Here is a 22,135-nt window from a genome sequence, read left to right as displayed (position 1 = left end):
TAATTTGGTTAAAATATGGCTAAAATTCACTAATGTGGAAAATCTAGGTCAGATCAAGCATCCGAAGCAGGTTGGTTAGTGTACATCCCTAGATGCATCATCCATGAAAGTTTGGTCCAGGTAGGGCTTATGGTTATTTGGGAATGGACCTGCTCCAAAAACTTTAACCTGGTCACTCATCTGGAAAATCTAGATCATATCCAGCATCCGAAGCAAGGGTGGTAGTGTCCATCCCTAGATGCATCATCCATGCATGTTTGGTCCAGATAAGCTTATGGTTACTTGGGAATGGACCTGCTCCAAAAACTTTAACCTGGTCACTCATCTGGAAAATCTAGGTCATATCAGCATCCGAAGCAAGCGTGGTAGTGTCCATCCCTAGATGCATCATACATGCAAGTTTGGTCCAGGTAGGGCTTATAGTTACTTGGGAATGGGACTTGATCCTAAAACTTTAACCGGGACGGCGACGCTAACGCCGACGCCGGAGGTATAGCATAAGCTCATCTCGACTTCGTCGAGGTGAGCTAAAAAAAAACAGGACTGACAGACTGACTGACTGACTGACGGACGGGTCAAAAACATTATACCCCCCGCAACTTGTTGCGTACGGTATAATAAAAATTTCCTCAAAAACTTGTCACGGTTGTGAAAGAAATAACACCTGCAGAGTAGATACGGTCGTGCTGCCACAGAATAAACAGTGTATAGTGGTCAGTCAAAAGGACAATAGGTGTGCTTTGTACCCAGAATCACTGGTCAACTATCAACAGCTCAGAATTACTTTTCACAACCGTGCAATTTTTAAAGAACATTTCTATTTTTTGTACCAAAGTAAAAGAAGCAATAAAACAAATTCCGAATTCAGATTGTGTGTAATAATAAGACGATTATTTTGATACTCATCATGAAATGAAACGAATTAAAAGAAATGTAAATATGTTTAAAAGATAGTTTGAAGCATATGTTTTTTCCCTTACGACTGTTTATGTTCAACATAACAAATGAATTGAATTGAATAAAATTTATTAATTAATTAAAATAAAATGAATTAACAAAATGAATAAATAAAGATATAACATTAATTAATCAATTAATAATTGAATAAAACAAATATCTAAAAAAAAAAAATAATGAATATATATATATATATATATATATATATATATATATATATATATATATATATATATATTGTCACTAGTTATTTGTTTGAAGTATCTTTAATAAATTCTTTCAAAATATGATTATATTGATTGTTTGGTAGCTTTTCAGATAAATCTTAAGTAGAATAAATGCAAGTTACTTCAAAAAGAATGAATAACCATTTTATTGCGATGTAATATTGTTGCTAAATGATAAAACGGTTTTAAAGTTCAGAATTTATTATAAGTCCAAAAATATTAATTTCACAAATACAATTTAGAACTAACTGAATTTAACAAAGAAAGTTCGTAGATGGAACAAACTGAATTTTACAAAGATTTTTCATAGATTTACTCACATTCAAACTCACTCACATCTAATCTTTGACAACTCCGCCCACTTTCTTACTGTCCAGCCAATTAACTTAAGGATAAGAAAGTTGCATGAACAGGGAGAATCCGTATGACATTAATTTACAAGACTGAAATTAGGTAGAGCTAAGCATAACAAATTCAAAGAACACAATCCTAAGATCTAACCATAAAGTTGATAACAAGTATGAGTAAATGACATTGATATTGTGAGACAGAAAAAAGATGTCAAGAATTAGATATTGCTACCATGTGCAAAAATGCCCTTTTTAAACAACAGATAGAAACAATTAACCTTCAACTACAGATGTCAAACAAGACCGAAAATTAATAGAACAAATATATAGAAATAGATTGATAATTAATAATTTGTCATTTATAAACCCTCATAATACATAATCATAACAGCGACTTGTGTAGTATGAATGGAATATAGGTCTAGTTTTTATTTAAGTATTATTTTTAATGTATCTCTTTATACATAAATTTGTCTGTTTATTTATCTATTTATCTTTTCATTTATTTATTAATTCTATTTATTTAATCTATTTAATTAATTTATTTTTACATATTTCTTTTATTTCATTATTAATAAATAAATGAATTCATTTAAAATATTTATTTATTTTATTTAATTTTATTTCATTTATTTTAATTAATGAATAAATTTAATTTAATTCAATTCAATTTGTGTAGTTCTATATAAACAATCTTCGGTTAAAAAAATTATGCTTTAAACTATGTTTTAAGCATATTCAAATTACTTTCAATTCTCTTAAGTTCATGATGGGTATCAAAATCATCGTCTCATTACGAACAATCTGAATCTAGAATTCGTTTTATCGCTACTTTTAATTCGGTAAAAAAAAAATTGTTCCTCAAAACCCTGTCACGGTTATGAAAGAAATAACACCTGCAGGGTGTATACAGTCGTGCTGCCACAGAATAAACAGTGTATAGTGGTCAGTCGAAACGTTTGTTTGTTTGTTTGTATGTTGTTTAACGTCCCTCTCGAGAATTTTTCACTCATATGGAGACGCCACCATTTGCCGGTGGAGAGCTGCAAAATTTGTCCTATACTCGGCACTTACGGCCATTGAGCAGTGAGGGATCTTTTTCGTGCCAGCACCTACTGCGACACGGGACCTCGGTTTATACGGTCTCATCCGAAGGACCGGCCTCCATGTCCCACAGTGGGATTCGAACCCGCGACGTAAGGATCAGCTCCTTACTTCGCGACTCTAGAGCAGACACTCTAACCACTGCGCCACGCGGGCGACCAGTCGAAACGTCAATAGGTGTCTGGACTGCGTACCCAAAGTCACTGGTCAACTATCAACAGCTCAGAATTACTCTCAAAACCGTGAAGTTTTTGAGGAACATTTCTATTTTCTGAGTCGGCTCGCGGAGCGAGCTGATTCCTTCTCATCGTAGCTGTAAAAATTATCACACATTCATCAAGGTGATTCATACGCCAAATATGATAGTTCTAGCAAAAAATGCTTTTGTTTGAGTGATTGCATAAACTTGGGAGGTTTAAACGGTATAAAATTTCATATTGTAACATTATTTATGTCTTTATGCTTCTTAAAGAAAAATTTAATTAAATATCCGTACAATGTACAATTACTGCGTATAAAATGACGTACCATATATACGCCGACGACACCCAGATATACATCATTGTTGAACCAAGTGATAATTGGACCGATATGTCCCAAAGACTCTCAAGCTGTTTATCAGACATACGTAGATGGATGAGTGCCAACCTTCTCAAACTCAACGAAGATAAAACTGAACTCATAGTCTTTGCACCGAAACATAGACTTAAAAATATGAAGAGTCTTGAGTTAGGATTCGGTGATTGTATCGTTAGTGATGCATCTTTTGTCAAAAATTTAGGTGTATTCTTTGACAAAACCCTCTCCATGGAAAAGCAATGTATCTCAATTTCGCGTTCAGCATACATGAACATTCGCAAAATTGGCCGCATCCGTCCGTTTATCAGTGACGAAGCATGTAAAGCTCTAGTGAATTCCTTAGTTACATCTAAACTAGATTACGGCAATGCATTGCTATATGGTGTTCATTCTCAACACATCGCAAAACTTCAGAGAGTGCAAAACACAGCCGCGTTCTAAAAGATCAGACCAAATTACTCTAACTTTGATCCATCTTCACTGGCTCCCAGTTCAATACAGGATCCAATATAAAATCCTTCTACACACTTTCAAAACCCTTCGTAGCCTATCCCCAGTCTACATGAGAGACATCATGACTGTTTATAACCCGCCACGATCACTACGTTCAGAATCCTCGCATCTTCTCCAGGTACCTCGGACACGCACGAAAACATACGGAGACCGTCGTTTAGACAAGGCCGCATCGAGCCTCTGGAACTCTCTGCCTTTTAAACTTAGAGAATGTATTTCATTGCCCAGTTTCAAAAAGGATCTTAAAACACATCTTTTCAAACTAGCTTTTAATTTGTGATTTCTTAATATAAATATGGCTTATATTTAGATAGAGACAAAATGATTAATTTTATTCACATGTCTTTTTCATGTATTTTAAACATTGTCTCTTTTTATATATTTTAATTGTAAAGCGCTTTAGAGGACTCAAATTGATAGAGCGCTATATAAATTTTTATATTACTATTACTATGAATATATGTGGAAGCATGTTAGGCGGATTTAATCTTCCTATCTGAAGTTTATATATCATTGACCTAGATCACTCCCTAACACACACACCTGCTCCTCTCATTTACTGCAGCTAGTGAGCTTGAAAAATTTATTTTTAGAATCCAGGTTAGCAGTGTGAACCATTAACCTAATTACTCCATAACACAGACCACTGCAGCTAGTGTGCTTCAATTTATTTTTTGAATCCAGGTATGCAGTGCTGCTTTTCACAATAATGTGGGACAAATAGGCCAACCATGTAAATTTTTCTAACATAATCATGGTGATGTTATTTACAGGTACTTGGGTATTGGTTTATAAATTTGCATGTTTTTCAAATATTAGATTATAAGTTACATAACAATCATAACGCTTAAAGGAAAATTGTGTGAATACATGGATATAGTTAGGCAGATCTAAAATTTACCCATAGATGTCTGATGTTTGTTTCTATTACTGGAGGTTGTTTCTTAAAGATTGTAGCTTATATTTATATGTTAAATTTTTTTTTCACTGTTACTTTTTCTCCCCCTATTTAACATGATCCCCCATTTTTCACTTTATTGTAGTTTTTTTTTTTGGTTTCTTAATGGAACACTGAGATCTTTTTAGAGTCATGATAATTATAATTAAAAAATACTGAAGTGAAGTCAGTTGACTTAAAAAGATGGGAGATAAACCCTTGAACTTTTTTTACTTTTGGAGGTGTGGGGTAAATTGAGACCTTTCAAATTTAAGCCGATGTATTCAGATCACTATTCAAAATGTTGATTTTTTTGTCACATTATGTAATCTTATTTGTGTATTTACAAACCCAGACTTTATAAAAATTACAAAAATCTCATGTGAGATGGCATTGAAGCCCTTAATTTTTTAACTGAACATAGAGAACTGATATTCAATCTATTTAGATGCAATATAAACTGAATATAAGGTATGGTGTACATTTGTATGAAAAATCTCATTATACTCGAGCGAGTCGACTCCAAGGCCCTTCAGGCCTTTGATTGTATAAAAGTAAAAGTAGCAATAAAACAAATTTCGGATTCATACTTTGTGTAATAAGACGATTATTTTGATACCCATCATGAAATTAAAGGAATTAAAAGAAATGTAAATATGCTTAAAAGATAGTTTGAACATATTTTGTTTTACCTAACGACTGTTTATGCAGAACTTACAAATAAATTGACTAAAATAAAATTAATTAATTATTTAAAATAAAATGAATTCAAAACTAAAAATATACATAGCATTAATCAATTAATTAATAATTCAATGAAGCAAATATATATAAAAAAGAAATATATGAATAGATTAAATCAATAGATTAGTCAATAAATAAATAATAAAAACAAATAAGTAAATAAATGCATGTGGATATATAGATTAACAAATAAATAAATATAGATATATTTACATGCCGTTCATGACAATACGCAATTAATTAGTAGTTTATTCTTTTCAAAGTAACTGGCATTTATTCTCCCTAAGATTTATCTAAAAAGCTACATGTACTAAACGAAAACAATCAAATACAATCATATTAAGAAATAAATTACTAAAGATATTCAAACAAATAACATTGGACTAAATATATATTTTCACAAAACTTAAGAATTGCCAAGAGAAACGTATTTCTCGCAAGTAAATAGCAACAAAAACATATTTTAACCCTATTTCTGGGTCAAAATGAATGTCTGGGGACGACAGGGAATTGACAGGGTGGTCAGGGACTTAGTCAGGGGACATCAGCTAGGGAGTTGACAGGGACGTCAAGGAATGTCAGGGGACATCAGGGGTTAGACAGTGGTAACAGGGGCAAAGTCAGGGGACGTCAGGGAGTAGACAGGGTAGTCAGGGACAACGACAGGGAATCATAGGAGAAAGTCAGGAGGATACAGGAAAATGTCAGGCACTGACAGGGGAACGTCAGGGTTTTTTTGGGGGGGGGGGGATCTAAGGGGAAAATTATAACAGTAGTGAAATATGTGAACAGGACACAAAGCACGGACTCCTCAAATTGCCACAGATGGGATCATTTGCCAAGGAAGTGTAAACATTCCCTGTCAACTGGTCACACCCGCAGCGAGACAGAATAATCCGTAGTCAAATTTCGTTTAAAAACAATGACCAACCAATTGACATGAAATATGTGTAAGAATACGACACAATGATAGAATGTATTGATAAACATTTGTCATATTAACAACCATGCCGACTTTTGAAATCCCTGTAATATCAACTTATTTGTCAGTAGCCTAGTATAACAAGAGGCTTGTTGACCACATCGCTCCACTGAGCACTTTGGCTAGAAAAAACGGATATCAGTTCAATACTGAGAAGTTGACATAATTTATATAAATGGTCTCAACCTACTAAGATTTTTAATGATATATCCTATACATCCCCTGTTGTAGACCCACCCTACCCTGGGGGTCATGATTTGAACAAATTGGAATCTACACTACCTGGTCCCAGGATCATTAAACAGAATTAAATCAAAATTTCAATCACCTGTAAATGCTTATTGATTATTGAATTTATCTCAAAATGTGCAGATAACAACACTTTCGTGAAGTAATGTCGAAAAAGATTTTGATTTTGGTCTGCTTGACTTCTACAACATCTTAGCAAACATACATATTTTGACTTAAGCTTAAGATGTTTCATGATCCCTGGGCCTGAAGATGCTTCTGTATTAATACGACTAATCATGGCTTTGCTTTTCTTAAGAAGATCTTTAAAGATATATCCCATATATATTCCTATGTAAAACTTCATCCCTAGTTGTGGTAACACCCTATCCCCTGAGGTCATGATTTGAATAAACTTGAATCTACACTACCTGAGGATGCTTCTGTATTAATATGACTAATCATGGCTTTTCTATTCTTAAAAAGTTTTTAAAAGATACTGCATATACATTCCTAAATAAACTTTGATCCCCTGTTGTGGCACAGCCCTACCCCCGGGGGTCAAAATTTAAACAAACTTAATATAAAACTACCTTGAGATGCTTATGCATTGATATGATTATAGCTTTTCTGTTTTAAGAAGATTTTAAAAGATTTTTTCCTGTATATATATTGTGTCTCTTATTTCAAGTTCATTTACTTTATGTATTTACTTGCGTGTAGAATCAGAGTGAATTTTTTATAAAGCAATTTTAAAGATGTTAAATCACAAGAAAATATTCGAGTTACATTTTTATTGAAAAAGCTGTTGTCTATGATATCAAAAAAGCCTAGTTTTTTTTTTTATTTTTCATGAGGAATGGTTGGATAAAGTGAACAAAAAGTCATAGGTTTTGATGTTACTGTTTATTGTGATTTTAAATTTTCGAAAAGTTCTCTGGAGTCTTTGAGAATCCAACTTTGATTTATACGACCTTTCTAATATGATGTAGCATAGTAGCTCTGAAGTTTCTCCTTTTCATAAGTTAATATTTTTGTGAGGAAAATAGCAAGGGACTTCATATAGCATTTGCTGGATCCAGCAATATTAGTGTATCTGTTTGTAAAAATTTTTACTGAAATGTTGAAATATTAAAAAAAAATGAAATGTTATTTTGAAGAATTTCATCCTCAGAAAGTGAACTTTGAGTATAAGTTGAATTTCCAGATGAAGAGTCAATAATGAGCCTTACAAAGACGATATTATAATGTTACAAGCCTTTTCAACTGCAACCATAACACATCGTTCATGAAGTCTTTCTAAATCCTTGACACTTCCGATTAAGTGAAAACGGAAGGATAGGCTTATTATTACAACTGCATTTTAGAGGAACTTAGATTTAATTCTACAACTGGTAATCCAACTTATACTCATAGTTCCCTTTCTAAGAAGGAAATTCTTTAAAATTATACAAGTTTGATTGTCGTTCGCCGCGCATCGTCAAATCCAAAACGTAAATATAGTAGTGACTGCTCCTGCCATGCAACCGGCATTAGAATGAAACATAAAGATGACAAACAGTAATCAAGCTCAAAAAGTCCCTTGAAATAATACAAATGTGGAGTAAAGCAAACATTGACCTCTGAAAACATAAGAGGTTGGATCATAGCCATGGAGGAGTAAGCACCCCCTGTCGACCGGTCACACCCTGCGTGATCTCCTTGTCATGATCGGGCAAACGCAAAATTACGTGGACAATTCAGTGAAAATAATGGTCTAACACTTTGTTTGAAAAAAAAAAGTTAGTCAACACTCAACTTAATGGTTGACTTTATTTGCTGACAAGGTCATTGGTCAAGATCATTTGTCATGGTCAAGTGAAATTTTTGGATCGTTCGGATGAGACCTTAAAAACCCAGCTCCTGTGTCACGGTAGACGTTGGCACGATGAAGAACCCTCCTTGATTAATGGCTCTGATTGCCAAGTATAGTTCTGAAGCCCTTCATCAGTATATGGTAACGTCTGCGTATTAGTGAAAAATTCTACAATGGGAGGTAAAACAGCATACAATTAATCAACCAAAAACCATAAGTCAGTTTTAAATATTTTTAATATCCACAAAGCCAAATTGAGTTTGAATTACAATACCTACATGGATTCCTAAACTCAAAAAATCCTTAAAAACAAAGATATACAGCGGGTTCTAGTAAATCTGATGCAAAAACTCTTTCTTTAATCGTCATGAAAATATTAACAGAAGTGAAGAAGAACTTAAAGGGTGTATTCGATTTGAACACAAGTTGCAACTCTCGAGTCGGATTTCTAAATAAAACACCTCGAACACAACGCGCGTGTTGTAGAATTAGGTCACGAACATACTCTTCAATTTTACAAGAGTGAACAAGAACAAAGATGGCTGACAAGGGAGGGAAAAAGAGATGAGGCAGATGTTTTGTTAAGATTTTAGAAATAAATTAACATTTTAATAAGTAAATAAGGATATTGGCTAGTACTTCAGAACAGGAGGCATATAAAAAAATATTGATTCGCTCGTCGCCGACGAACTGATCGAGTCGCTTACCTAATGGCGCTAATGAAAATGACTACATTTGTAAAATGCATGTTACGTATCATTGATAGTTATTGGAGAGAAGTTACTCTAGTGTACCCGGACGAGGAGATTAAGTAGTATTACCGACTCCCATCGTTGCTAAGCTAGAGGTAGGTGGTAAGTGGAAAATGTATATTGAAAACAATTGTAACTAGTATATAATGCTTAATACAATGTAAAGCAAACAGATTTTTTTTTTCAGTCAACAGAACATAATAAACATAATACGACAACAGAATAATTGCAGTTCATAAGTCAATGTTCACTGCAAAAGTTGTCTAGATTGCTTAAATATATATATGCATGCAAATGTATCATAAATTTCATTATCAATAAGCCCTTTTTTCCTCTTTGTCCAACTTATGGGGTGGAATGATAAGGGGGTATTTCTGTTGAAATATGACTTATGATTTCAGCTCGTTTATATCCTATTTTATTACACTAAATTACAGTGAATGAAGCTGATTATTAACATTTTCAGACATGAAATTAATGACTGAAATCAAGAAGAACATAAAGGAAACAGGAGCTCCTTTACCAGGTACTAGTTTAGTTATTGTTTATGCATAGTTACTGATGAAAGGCCTGTAAAACTTGAATAGTAAATATTTTGACTGTTAAGGCAAAATTTACCCCTTAATTGTTACATGTACATGAACAGACAAGTAAATTCGTAGATCAATTTATAATCATGCAAATTTTTATCAGATTAAAATTTTTATATCAGCATGCCCTACAGAAGAGACTCAAAATGAGACACTGGCTGATGTTTGTTCAAACATATCATCTAGTCCAGAATTTCATAGTAAGTGGAATTAATATATAATATTTATTTAATCGTGTTTTTTAAAGAAGAACATTTAATCATGGCAAAATCATTTATCTTTCAAAAAGTGCAGACAGTAATTAATGAATTCTACATGTATAATGAATGAAAGGAGTGATTTTTTGTGATACCATGGATAAAATTTCCCTGACCAACCCTTTTCCTTCAGAATGAATATTCTGTTTTTCAGCAGGCTGTCCAAAAACACCCATGCCAAGTCCTGAATCGAATTCTGAACCAAGCACATGTAAGATACTATGTATAAAAATTTTATGAAACAATACAAACTGAAATATTCAGTAAATTTAATTTACAATTGAATATAGAAATACTGAAGAAATTGCTCTTATTTTTGTTTTGCATCATATGTATCTTGCACATGTGTGTCTTAATTTAGCTAGATATCTCGCTTGTTAATTAAATAACAATTAGATTCTTTATCTATGTTCAATTGTAAAGGTCAAAGTCATATTTGTTGTGAATTAGAGGTCAATATCATTATTAAAAGTTAATTTATGGTTGTTGCAGTCTTGTACCTTCTTAATGTATGTGGAAATATCATTTTAATATGAAAGTGTTTATGAAGTAAAATGTTGTTTTCTTTTATGAAAGTACATGTACTCTATTTTTCAGGTGAGAAAGAGTTGCCCAAAGTGTGGAGTAAAAAAGACTTCTATTTCATGCAAGAATAAAGTTAGAAAAGGACTTTTCTGAAGCAAGGTCTCACAAGACACTTTGAGAGAAAATTGCAAAAGAGTTGAAAAACGATGGATGTGTTACAGCAAAACAATGCGGAAACAAGTTCAAATCATTGAAAAGAGAATACAGAGCTACAATTGATCATAACAATAAAAGTGGAAATTATAGAAAATCCTGTGCCTTTTTTGAAGAATTCAGTGAACTGTACGGAATGAGGGCAGGAACAAGACCAAAATTTACAACTGGAAACCTCTCAGGCAGTGTCAGTGAAAGTTCTCAATTGCCAGAATCTTGTTCTAGTTCTGATGAACAGCCCCAAAGATCGAAAGAGAAACATGCCAAAAATAGGAAAGAAGTTCAAAAAAGGAAGACAGCTGAGGTCACAGAATGGTAAGAACACTGTGAGGAAAGGCAAGTTGATTTTCAGAGAAACAAGATGAGAGAAATAAAAGAAATGCATGATGAAAAGATGAAAATGATGGAAAAAATGTTAAATGTTCTGGAGAAAAAAAATAAGTGAATGGAAGTCTATGCATTTCAGTAATGTCATTATGTTATTTATTGTTCCAGAAATTTGATTGACCTTCCAAATGAAGTTGTATTGAAAATACCATGATTTTTGGACAGAAAAAGTCAGTTTCGTTTTGCAGGTGTGAGTAAATACTCCAAGTTTATCATTTTTAAAATGATTGAGAAATTTTGTATTTCCTGTTCTGCTCTCGGAAACAGCTTGTGTTTTCTGAGGAATATGAGTTGCTTGAAAATATTGAGAGTTATTGGACATTATGATAAAAAAAAATCTGTCATTTGAAATCACTGGAAATGCTTGCTGTATATGTTGTAGATTTTCATGTGCTCAAATGTATTGATTTATCTGGAGTTCAGATAGATTTTTTAATACTTCACCAAATTATTTTAAATGCAAAGTCATTGGAAATTATCTGTGCAAGAAGGTCAACACCATTTACTCTAGAATTTGTTACCAGTCTGCTGTCTGTGAAAATAATCTTAAATTTATAGCAACCTCAATTGAATGTGATTTAGAAGAGCAAAAGCAGTGGGCCATTATATTAAATAAGTATGCAGGCAAAATATCTTTTGGTCACGACATAATTGATTCTGTGCGCTCATCGTTACTGCATTATCCACGATCATTATACAGCATTCCAAATCCATCTGGTCAGTATTGATCTTGCATTTGCCAAGTGATGCAGGTACTGTACGGTATTTTATTATGTAAAACTGAACCAAGTTTTCTGTATACTGACTATCCTCATCCAAAGGAAATGGTTCTGTACCTTTAATTAGAGATCCATTTATCATGCTTATTGACAATTTTTTTATGAGTGAATTGTTTACATATTATATTTTAATTTTCTCTTATTTTAGCAACAAAGATTTTCTTAATATATTGCAGAGATGAAAATATCACATGCAATAATTTTGAAGACTCTGCATAAGAGCATTTCTTTTGTTAACACCACGTTGATCGTTTCTGTATATACTAGGATAATAGTTCACTCTGTTTGCTTGATTTGGATTTAGTTCCAGATAGTCATCCATGTCGTCTTTCTTCAGAACACACAAATTATGCAAAATACATGCTGATGTAATGAGGTAGCAACAGTCTTCAATATTTACGCAATATAGCTCACGCAACCGGCGGAAACGCCCTTTCAAGTGACCTATTGTTCTCTCAACTGTTTGTCTAACTGACGATAGTTTGCGATTGAAAAGCTTCTGTGCATTTGAGAGATTACCTACAGCTCTGAAGGGTGTCATCATGAATGATGAAAGTGGATATGCTGCATCTCCTAAAAGATAAATTTTTGGAATGGAAATTCATGCATATGCACTAAAATGCAAACAGATGTCTAGTTGGAATATTATTATTCAATAAAATAAATACAGTGTAATAAGTATATTATACCAATTAAATACTTCTCTTGTGCAAGGTTAATCTCATTATCATGATCCAAACGGTTAAAAATTGGTGAATTGCGGTACACTCTGGCGTCGTGGACACAGTCGGGCCACCCAACGAAAGTGTCTCTTATCATCATCTGGTCATCGACAACAAGTTGTAGCTGGATAGATGGATATCCTTTCCGATTAATGTAATCTTTATCACCGTTTTGAATGAATGATAAAGCAATAAGAGTTCCATCAATGAATCCAATACAATATTGCAACCCACTAAACTCGTATATAACTCTAGATATCTGTTCTTGGGCATCATGATCTGGCCAAATAATGAATTTTCGCAAAAGTTTGTCACACAACGTCTTTGAGACCCGGCGAACACATCTATGAACTGTGAAAGGACGAACTCCAAATATACATGCATCTTCTCGCATAGAATCTTGGTTGGCCATGTACCACAAGAATATTAGGAGTTGTTTGTCAGGAGGTAAAGCAGGTCTACCCATATTACGTTCTCTATATTTCAGTGACAGTCCTAATTCAAGCAGAAGAATGTTATAGATATCTCTAGACAAGCGAAATGCTTCTTAAATTCATTGTTATTCATTCTTGGTATTATTTCTTCAACAAATGTAACAATTTTTGCCACATTACATCTGTTATTCATGGTTTGTAGGCAGAAGAAAATAAACAACAGATCTTCGTCGTTTTCCCATATATCATACTTTTCCTCGCTTTCAAAAAATTCATCAATTAAAAAAGGCAAAACAACGTCCATTTTCAATGCAATGAGTCATGTTCTTGCCGTTTGATTAAAGAGAGACTGTATTTGTTTGTGCGCATGCTCGATATCAACCCGACTCGACACTAGTGTTGACAAATCAAATACGCTCATCGAGTACTATGCAACACATTTGAGAACTGGTGTTTATCAGATGTGGAAAATTAAAAACACCAAGGAACTTTCAGAAAATTTTAAATAAATAAATTTATCAAAATCAATCCAGCATCCAAATATATGACTTTTCAACACTTTATATAACCACTTCCCACAATGAATTAAAGACCAGAATTTTTGACATCATAGAAAACTGCTTCTTCAATAAAAATAGAACTCGGACACTTTCATACCTTGTCATTGGTCATCATCTGCCAACTAATTTCGTTAAAAATATTCTCATTCTTACACAAGTACTCTGAGGTGGATATTATAAAGATGTTTGAGTTTCTCATTGAAATCTCATTAAGAATTTTTATGTAGATTTCGGAGACTAAGCCTTCAACAATCTGTTGGAATTCCCGTGGGTTATAATTGTGCCCCCTCATTAGACGATCTGTTTTTCTATTTATATGAAGCAGAACTTATTTTAAAACTTCTACAGGAAAAGAAGTCTTTTGCTTTGGCCATCAATTTGGCATTTATGTACAATTATATATCAAGGACGTTTTCTCAATTTACAATATTCATTTTCATTTCTTTGTTGATTCGTTATATCCCACTGAACTCGAAATAAGATACCAGACAGACTGACACATCTGTTTCATACTTGGATTTACTAGTGAAAGACACTAAAGGCAAATAAATAACTAAATTTTATGATAAAAATGATGACTTCGACTTTTCTATCGTAAACTCTCTTTATTTATGTAGCAAAATAACATTTTCACCTGCATATGGAGTTTACTCCTCTGATTTCCTGCCTTTGATTGAAATACTATTAGTATACTTAACAGAATATGTATTTGACCATGTTTAAATATATAGTATTATATTTTGATTGTCAGACAACTGACAATTACTTAAATTTATTTTTTGCTTTCTTGAAAGTTAACTAGATGTCTATTAAATAACTGTACAATTAAATGAATTCCCCTTTCATAATTTTTTTGGTAAACTGGGCAGGGTTGGCAAAAAACTGGGAAATACTCATATTTCCCAGGACGGTGGGAAATACTGGTAATTACCGGGAATTACTGGTATTTCCCGGGAAATACTGGGAAATAAGTAATAGCTACATATTTCATTCATATTGACATGCAGTACACCTTATTGGCTAAGATATCTAACTGGTAACACTGTCTCTGATTTAAAAAATTCTGGTTTCCTAGTAATTCATTTTATTTAATCATAACACAGTATATTCATGTATCAGTCATGAGTGTCATTTGTTTCATGCTTGAGTCTGATGTAGTCTATAAAGGTCCAATGAACCCAAATATCCCAATTGCGTTTTTTATGTCACTAACGAAGGATCTAAGAAAATCTTAAATGTAGAGTATGGTATAAATATCAAAACTAAGAAGAAGCCTTTCAATTCTACTCAAGGTAATTATCTCTCAAAACAGGAGCACAAAACTGTCCAGAGCAATTTGTTAAAACAACATGATTGATTGTAATAACTACAGTGTTTATAGAAGGATTAAAACAAGTTTGTTTTGTTCTTGGATTTATAATTAAAACTTAATAATATTAGAAAACTGAAAAGAAACTTGAATTGGAAAACTTCAGTTTTATACATCCAGGGAAATGTTTCAGAATGCTTATGGTATGGAATCTGGAGTAGTGATACATTCTGAAAATGTTAAATTGCAATTTGAGACATATTCAATATTATTCATCTTCTGTTTTTATGTTTATTTTATTTTTGAATTTAGTATAAGATTGAACGAATTAAAGAAAAAAAACTTTAACTTTGTATTTCCCAATATTTCCCAGTTAAGAGAGAATTTGTAGTATTTCCCAGGACGGGTAATACCAGTATTTACCACTGGTAATTCCCACCACTGGTATTTCCCGGCCAACCCTGAAACTGGGATATACACACTTCCTCATTAACACTTATTTAAATGTGTTTTATTGTCTATTCCTGATCTTAAAGTAACTTTACTTGTTCCTTCCTAGAGCTCACTGCTTTGATTACTGATTCTATTCTTTGCTCTGTGCCAGGACTAGTGACTTCTTTGCTGCATAAAAGCAAGAATGCTGTTGGTGTTTCCGGTTAGTCATTTCTTGACATGTGCTTGATACTGTAAAATTTCAGTTTCATTTCAGCGATTCGGCAAATTTCTGTTTCTCTTTCAAGGGCCGAAGACCCTTAGAGTTAGAAACCCAAAAAACTTTAATTCTTCAAAATGCCGACATATCATGAGTATTTTTAAGCCTAACAGATTTTTAAATAACCTTCCTTGTCCAGGTGATTAGTTTAGTATGTTTGCAAGCACTGAAGAAAGTGACATCATGAGATCTAAGTATGACAAAAGGCCTATTTGTGCAGAGAGTAATTTTCCTGCAGTTAAAGTTGAAGTGTGCTTAGGTCTTCAATGCAATTATAATCCACTTTTTTTTGTATGTAAAAGAAATTGCATGAATTTCAAAGCATCAGTCTACAAAATATTTTATAGCCTCTCGTAAATAGAGTTGGACAGAAAGATATTTTTACACACTGGACAGTGACTGAAAAAAAAAAGAGTTTTCACAATGGAAAAGGAGGGGGGCAAAATTGATATGGAAAATGGGATATAAATTCAATTGGAAAATAATCATTCTTAGCTGACATGGGAACTTTATCTAAATCTGCTGAGAATTTATAAACCAATTACAGAATTTTTTTCATCTAGGATATTCTATGTATGAAACATAAGTATTGCAGTGTATTGCAAATACTTTGTAGGAAAAATAAACCTTACCTCTGCAACTTTTTCTGGGGGGATGGTTCTCTCATATGGACATCCAAGAACGCAAGAGATATATCTAAATTAGTTTAAAACAAATCATTCCCTTTTGTACACAGCTTGCGTAATTTCAACTGACATGTCGTAATAAATAATAAATTTTGAACACCAACCCTCTTACTGGCATTTGAATTTCTTTGGCTGCTTTCATGAGTTCTTCAAATCTCTGTAAGCTCTCAGATATACTACAATTAATATTTTTTCTACAAGAAATAAAAACAGGTTATTCATTTAAAGGTGGTAATGATACAGACCCTGAAACATTCCACTTCCCCACTTAGTGATTGAAAGATTAGTTAATGGTGAGCGTCAACACTTAACAGTTAATTAATGCATAGCCAACAGTGTGTGAAAGCTGACAACTTGGTGAACATCGTGAATATTGAAATGCGAATGGAGTGAAAATGCAGCGCAAAAATTGAACAGTGAACGTATGAAAAACGCATTTGGGGGATGTCTCGGGTGATTCCTAGAAAAATACTTATCCATTTTATGTCATTTTGAATTCAGAAAATGGTGAATATCCCGGCACCGGAAGTGAATTTTGAAATTTCCTCTCGGATATTTTAAGTTCATGTTACAACACATTTCAAAAAATGCTATGTAAATCCATCCAACAGTCTTTGAGAAATCGCGTGCACAAAATTAGAAAGTAAAATAAATAAGAAGAAGAAGAAACAGTAGAATCACTATAAGGTCTTGTGTAAAGACGGACGACCTTAATAATAAGAAACAGTAGAATCACTATAAGGTATTCCGTGAAGATGGAAGACCTTAATTAGAAGCGCTATCTAAATGAAATAAACGAATGTCATAGATACATGTATATGAAGCCAAGTCCATGCCCCCTCACTCCTTTAACAACACTCCATAAATTCAACAGCACCTTCCACTACTCATATAAAGAGTTAAAGTATAACCACGGTCTTACAGATTTCTGCAACATCCAAGTTACACAGAGGCCCTACTGGTTGCGGTAGCTCAGTGGTTATGCACTCGCTTCGAGATCTAGAGGCCCCAAGAGCACAATTCTCGTTCCCGCTGCCGTGTCAAATCTAAAGCGTTTAACATGGATAGTGTTTGTTCCTTCTAAGCACCGAGCATTTAACGTAATGGCTCATTTTGACATTACCTTAATAAGGGAGGTCTTGTACCACGGTAATCGTTGGTCAGTAAAGAAACTGGTCAAGTATAAATCAAAATTATGTCACTTCATTATATCTCTCTCTCTATCTGGGTGAAAAATTTCTAAAATGGGTAAAGCAACATACAATCATCAATCATATGTGACCTTGACGACACCCCAAGGCGTTTGAATTTTTAAGACAAAATGTTGTTCTCGAAGCTCGTATAGCTAATTTATATGCTGCATCCTGAAATCCCAATAGAATGAGTCATCTCAACACCCAGATAACAATAAATACGTTTTTTTTTTCATGTCAGTAATTCTACTTCTAACAGTTTCCAATTATGTTACATATTATAAGAAAATTAACATATGTGTATCTCTCCACTACAACATGGATAGCTTCAATCAATTAAACAGGTCTAGGCGGCCTCCGTTTGTGGAGGATATATTTTATCCTCTAAAAACAGAGGATAGCAGTGTTGCCACCTACCGGACTTTTCAAAACAAAGGGCAGTTAACTCTTAACCAAACAAATAACAGCAATTTCTGCATTTAGGCAGATTTTTCAACCAAAACAAATAAAATGTTAAATTTCATATGATGATGGATAAATCTAGATATTAAATCAGTACAACATCTATTTTGTAATTGCTGTCAATCAATTATTTGGTTTAAAGCTTAGTAAACAATGATAACACTTACCTGTCTGAGACGATAATTATAACCAAGCTGATTTTCCAGTACCGTAATTATGTGTTAAGCGGTTTACAAATTTTGAAAAATATATTTTTGAAAAATCAGGTTTAATCATTATTTTATTTAATGAATAATCCTTAAACACATAACTTTTGCAATGTAATTTTTAAAATTTTATTTATTCATGTATATACATGTATATGACTGTATATAACAATGTTAATTCCTTAGTAAACATGTTAAATTATCTATTTCATTTATTTATGCTATTCAAATAATTCATATTATTTATTTATTTTATAATTATTCATTCAATCCTTTAACTGTTTTATTTGTTCAAGTTATAAGGCTCTAGTATATTTTGTGTTTAAAATACGTTTCCTTCTGTGTTTCCTTTTTTTCTTTCTGGGTTTCCTTTTGTTTATGAAAGTAATATTATTTAAGGCCTTTTTTTATTTGTCTTGACAGTGAAAAACATAAAAATAAAACAAAATACAAAGAAATATTAAGTAAAAATTGAGTGCAATAAGTGCCAACTTTGAAAGCGTATTGTACAAATTCTAGACATAGAATCCCAAATTGCCACATACAATCGATAGTTTTGTGTTTGAACTTTTATTTACATGTACTCTGGTGCTTGCACTTTTTGATTAAAGGTAGGCACGAGGCGTTTTGAAAATTACCTGTGTTATCCTTTGAAATCGGTGGATAAACTATCCCACAATGCAATGCGGTTTCCATATATGGCAAAATATTTGGCCGCCATATCGAATCTAGCTATCCTCCAAAAACGGAGGCCGCCCAGACCTGTTTGTTTGTTTGTTTGTATGTTGTTTAACGTCCCTCTCGAGAATTTTTCACTCATATGGAGACGCCACCACTTGCCGGTGGAGAGCTGCAAATTTTGGACCTTGCTCGGCACTCAGGGCCATTGAGCAGTGAGGGATCTTTTTCGTGCCAGCACCTTCTGCGACACGGGACCTCGGTTTATACGGTCTCATCCGAAGGACCGGTCTCCGCGTCCCACAGTGGGATTCGAACCCGCGACGTAAGGATCAACTCCTTACTCCGCGACTCCCAGACCTGTTAAAGTACTAACAAGATATACAGTACTTCCAAAGAAGTAGTATAGCTAAATTAATCTATGAAGATTCACACCATATGATATATGAAAATATTGTTTATTTCTAACAGGCAGTTCAATGAGACTTGTCATCGTGTTTAATACTTAGTATATCCCAGTATTTTCATGACACCCAGTCTTTCCAGTCCTTTGATTTCAGAACATGGTAAAAAATCAACATTTTTGGAGTGAAAATTGCATGGATTATACATGTATTATTTCTCGTTATATCAACGGAAAGATGAACTCTAAATAAAAGAGTAAAATGAAAACAATCTACACAAGCTCATAATCTTCATTATGAGTAAATTCATTTTTTTCTGTAATCATCATTAAAATGAAGCAGAAAGTTTTTACTTATATGTCATTACCACCTTTAACCAAGTTGATAAGCTGGTAGTCCCTTTCAAATTAGTTAATAAGACGTTTACATGCAAGTGTTGGTGTTGGTTAAAGGTGGTTATGACAGGTGTAGGAGTTGCCTAACACATCCACCCTCTTGAGTTTTCCCATTATCCAATGCTAATAAGGAACGATAGTTCAATACTTTGTGACCTTATATCATGACAAATACTAAAGCATCATTAACCAATCAATATTCATCATTACATTGGATCGTTAACCTAATGATTCACACAGTTTTTAAGGGTAAGAATATTACGTGAAATTTTGAAGTTATTGTACGCCGTAAAACGGCCTTATAGAGAATATATCTTTTGTTAAATTTTGCTAAAGTAGGTCAAACTCAAAGGTCGAGGTCAGATATATTGGAACCCGAAGAAAGGTCTTGTCACAAAAATTTCACATGTACAATTTGATAGCACTAGCAACAACCATTCAGATGTTATGGGCAAGTTTTTGCAGACAGACTGGTGAACTGACTGGTGATTCTAGGTTACTCTTACTACAGCTGTGCCTTGTACATGTATAAAATGATTGTTTGACTGATTTCCTATGAAAATCTGATATCCTTACATTAAGACTGTAAATATTTCATGTAATGTGTCCTTGAACTTGACATATTGGAATACGAGTAAAATGGTCAATACTCACTTGCTAAATGTCTCTGATGCTGCTCCAAATATTGCAACTGCATTGACACCACTTGAAACCTAAATAATGCAACTGCAATTAAATAAAACACACATACATACACATTTTCTATGTAATTTTTCTTCTTCTTTTGTGGCCCGTCCTACCTCAGGGGTCATATTTTGAACAAACATGAACCTAAACTACCTGAGGATGCTTGTATATTAATATGACTAATCATGAAATTGTTGTTCTTAAAAAAAAGATTTTTAAAAAATTTCCTTTATCTTCCTATGCAAAACTTTGAGCCCTGGCCCCAGTATACTCCTGGGGGTCATGATTTGAACACGCTTGAATCTGTGCTACCTGAGAATGCTTCTGTATTAATATGACTAATCATGGCTTTGCTATTCACGCTCTTGAGAAGACTTTTTAAGACATATCCTATACATTCATATGTAAAAATTTGATACCGTATTGTGAACCACCCTGTTTGTAAAAATTGAAATCTACACTACCGGAAGATGCTGTTGAATTAATACGACTACAGTTAATCATACCTTTGCTGTTCTTAGGTAGAAGATTTTAAAAGATATTTCCTACATATTCCGATGAAAAAATATAATTCCCTGTTCTGGACCCACCCTAACCCCGGGGGTCTTGATTGGAGAAACTTGAATCAATACTATATAATGAAGCAGTGTCGCAGAAGGTGCTGGCACAAAAAGATCCCTCACTGCTTAATGGCCCTCAGTACCGAGTGTAGGTCAACATTTGCAGCTCTCCACCGGCAAGAGGTGGTGTCTCCCTATGAGTGAAAAATTCTCGAGAGGGACGTTAAACAACAAACAAAAAACAAACAAGGATGTTTTGTGGCAAGTTTAGTTGAAATTGGCCCAGTGGTTCTTGAGAAGACTTCGAAAATGGGAAAAGTTTACAGACGACACACAACAGACACCGGACACCCTTTGATCAGAAAAGTTCACTTAAGCCTTCGGCTCAGGTGAGCTAAAACAGTAGATTCACTTTAAAGTCTTCCTTAAGAAATGGAACACCGTAAACTCGAACACATATATCTATAAAGCCTGATTTTAAAGGCAAATACATTCAATTAACTCACTGCTTCTTTGAATCCTTTCAGATTTGGAGTTAAAGCTGAGTATACTATTCCTCTCTGCCTCTTGATTGACTCCAGTACTACAGAATTGTCAGCCATCTAAAAATCAAAGTATGTAAGTCTTTAATGCAGTCAAACATGAAAGAAAATTTCATAAGTTCTCTTGAATTAAACATAAAATTAAACATTGTAAACATCACATTATTAAGGTCTTCCGTTTCAGTCGGAAGACCTTATAGTGATTGTACTGTTTATTATCATTATTATTATTATTTTTTTCCCATTTTTTGTCCAAGCGATTTCTCAGAGATGGCTCGATGGATTTTCTTGAAACTTTCAGGGATTATGACAAATAAAATAAACTAAAAACATTTTGAAGGATTTTGCAAAATTCACTTCCGGTCGTCAGATATGTCCGATTTCCGTTTTTTCAAAAGAGTTCATGTCCGGACGTTTTCTCAGAAAGGGTAAAAGATTAAGACACCAAACTTTCAAGGATTATAGATCATGACAAGTACGTTTGTGGAACATGTTTAAATTTGTCAGCCGTCACTTCCGGTCGTCACAGGAAGTGACCAAATAAATCGAAAATTTCAACTTTTCTTATTTTAATTAAATCTTGCATCACATTATTGCATCTGTTTT

General features: G+C 33.4%; 2 protein-coding genes and 1 pseudogene across 3 annotated transcripts in view; 1 reads left to right on the top strand and 2 right to left on the bottom strand.

Annotated features, from left to right (window-relative positions):
* LOC133185463 (hydroxymethylglutaryl-CoA lyase, mitochondrial-like) overlaps positions 1 to 22,135 on the bottom strand; it is a 161,448-nt gene that overhangs the window by 86,549 nt on the left and 52,764 nt on the right. Inside the window, exons 4-7 of one of the 2 annotated variants that reach the window (XM_061320691.1) lie at positions 21,494 to 21,589; positions 20,395 to 20,453; positions 16,507 to 16,596; positions 16,349 to 16,412 (exon numbers count right to left, since the gene is read on the bottom strand). In XM_061320691.1, the coding sequence (XP_061176675.1) occupies positions 16,349 to 16,412; positions 16,507 to 16,596; positions 20,395 to 20,453; positions 21,494 to 21,589 (309 nt within the window). The remainder of the gene's footprint in view (positions 1 to 16,348; positions 16,413 to 16,506; positions 16,597 to 20,394; positions 20,454 to 21,493; positions 21,590 to 22,135) is intronic. The other variant, XM_061320700.1, reaches the window with a different exon arrangement.
* On the top strand, positions 9,187 to 11,321 carry LOC133181049 (uncharacterized; annotated as a pseudogene).
* Positions 12,167 to 13,167, bottom strand: LOC133181042 (uncharacterized). The gene is made up of 2 exons (XM_061315574.1): positions 12,669 to 13,167; positions 12,167 to 12,552 (listed from the first exon to the last, which is right to left on the bottom strand). The coding sequence occupies exons 1-2, from the start codon at positions 13,165 to 13,167 to the stop codon at positions 12,167 to 12,169; spliced, it is 885 nt and encodes a 294-aa protein (XP_061171558.1).

The sequence above is a fragment of the Saccostrea echinata genome, unplaced genomic scaffold, assembly GCF_033153115.1.
Source record: "Saccostrea echinata isolate AGI-Se365-2 ecotype Australia unplaced genomic scaffold, CSIRO_AGI_Sech_v1 ptg000001l, whole genome shotgun sequence".
NCBI lineage: Eukaryota > Metazoa > Mollusca > Bivalvia > Ostreida > Ostreidae > Saccostrea > Saccostrea echinata.
Note: the sequence above shows the minus strand (reverse complement) of the source record. Positions and strands in the feature narration are given on the sequence as shown.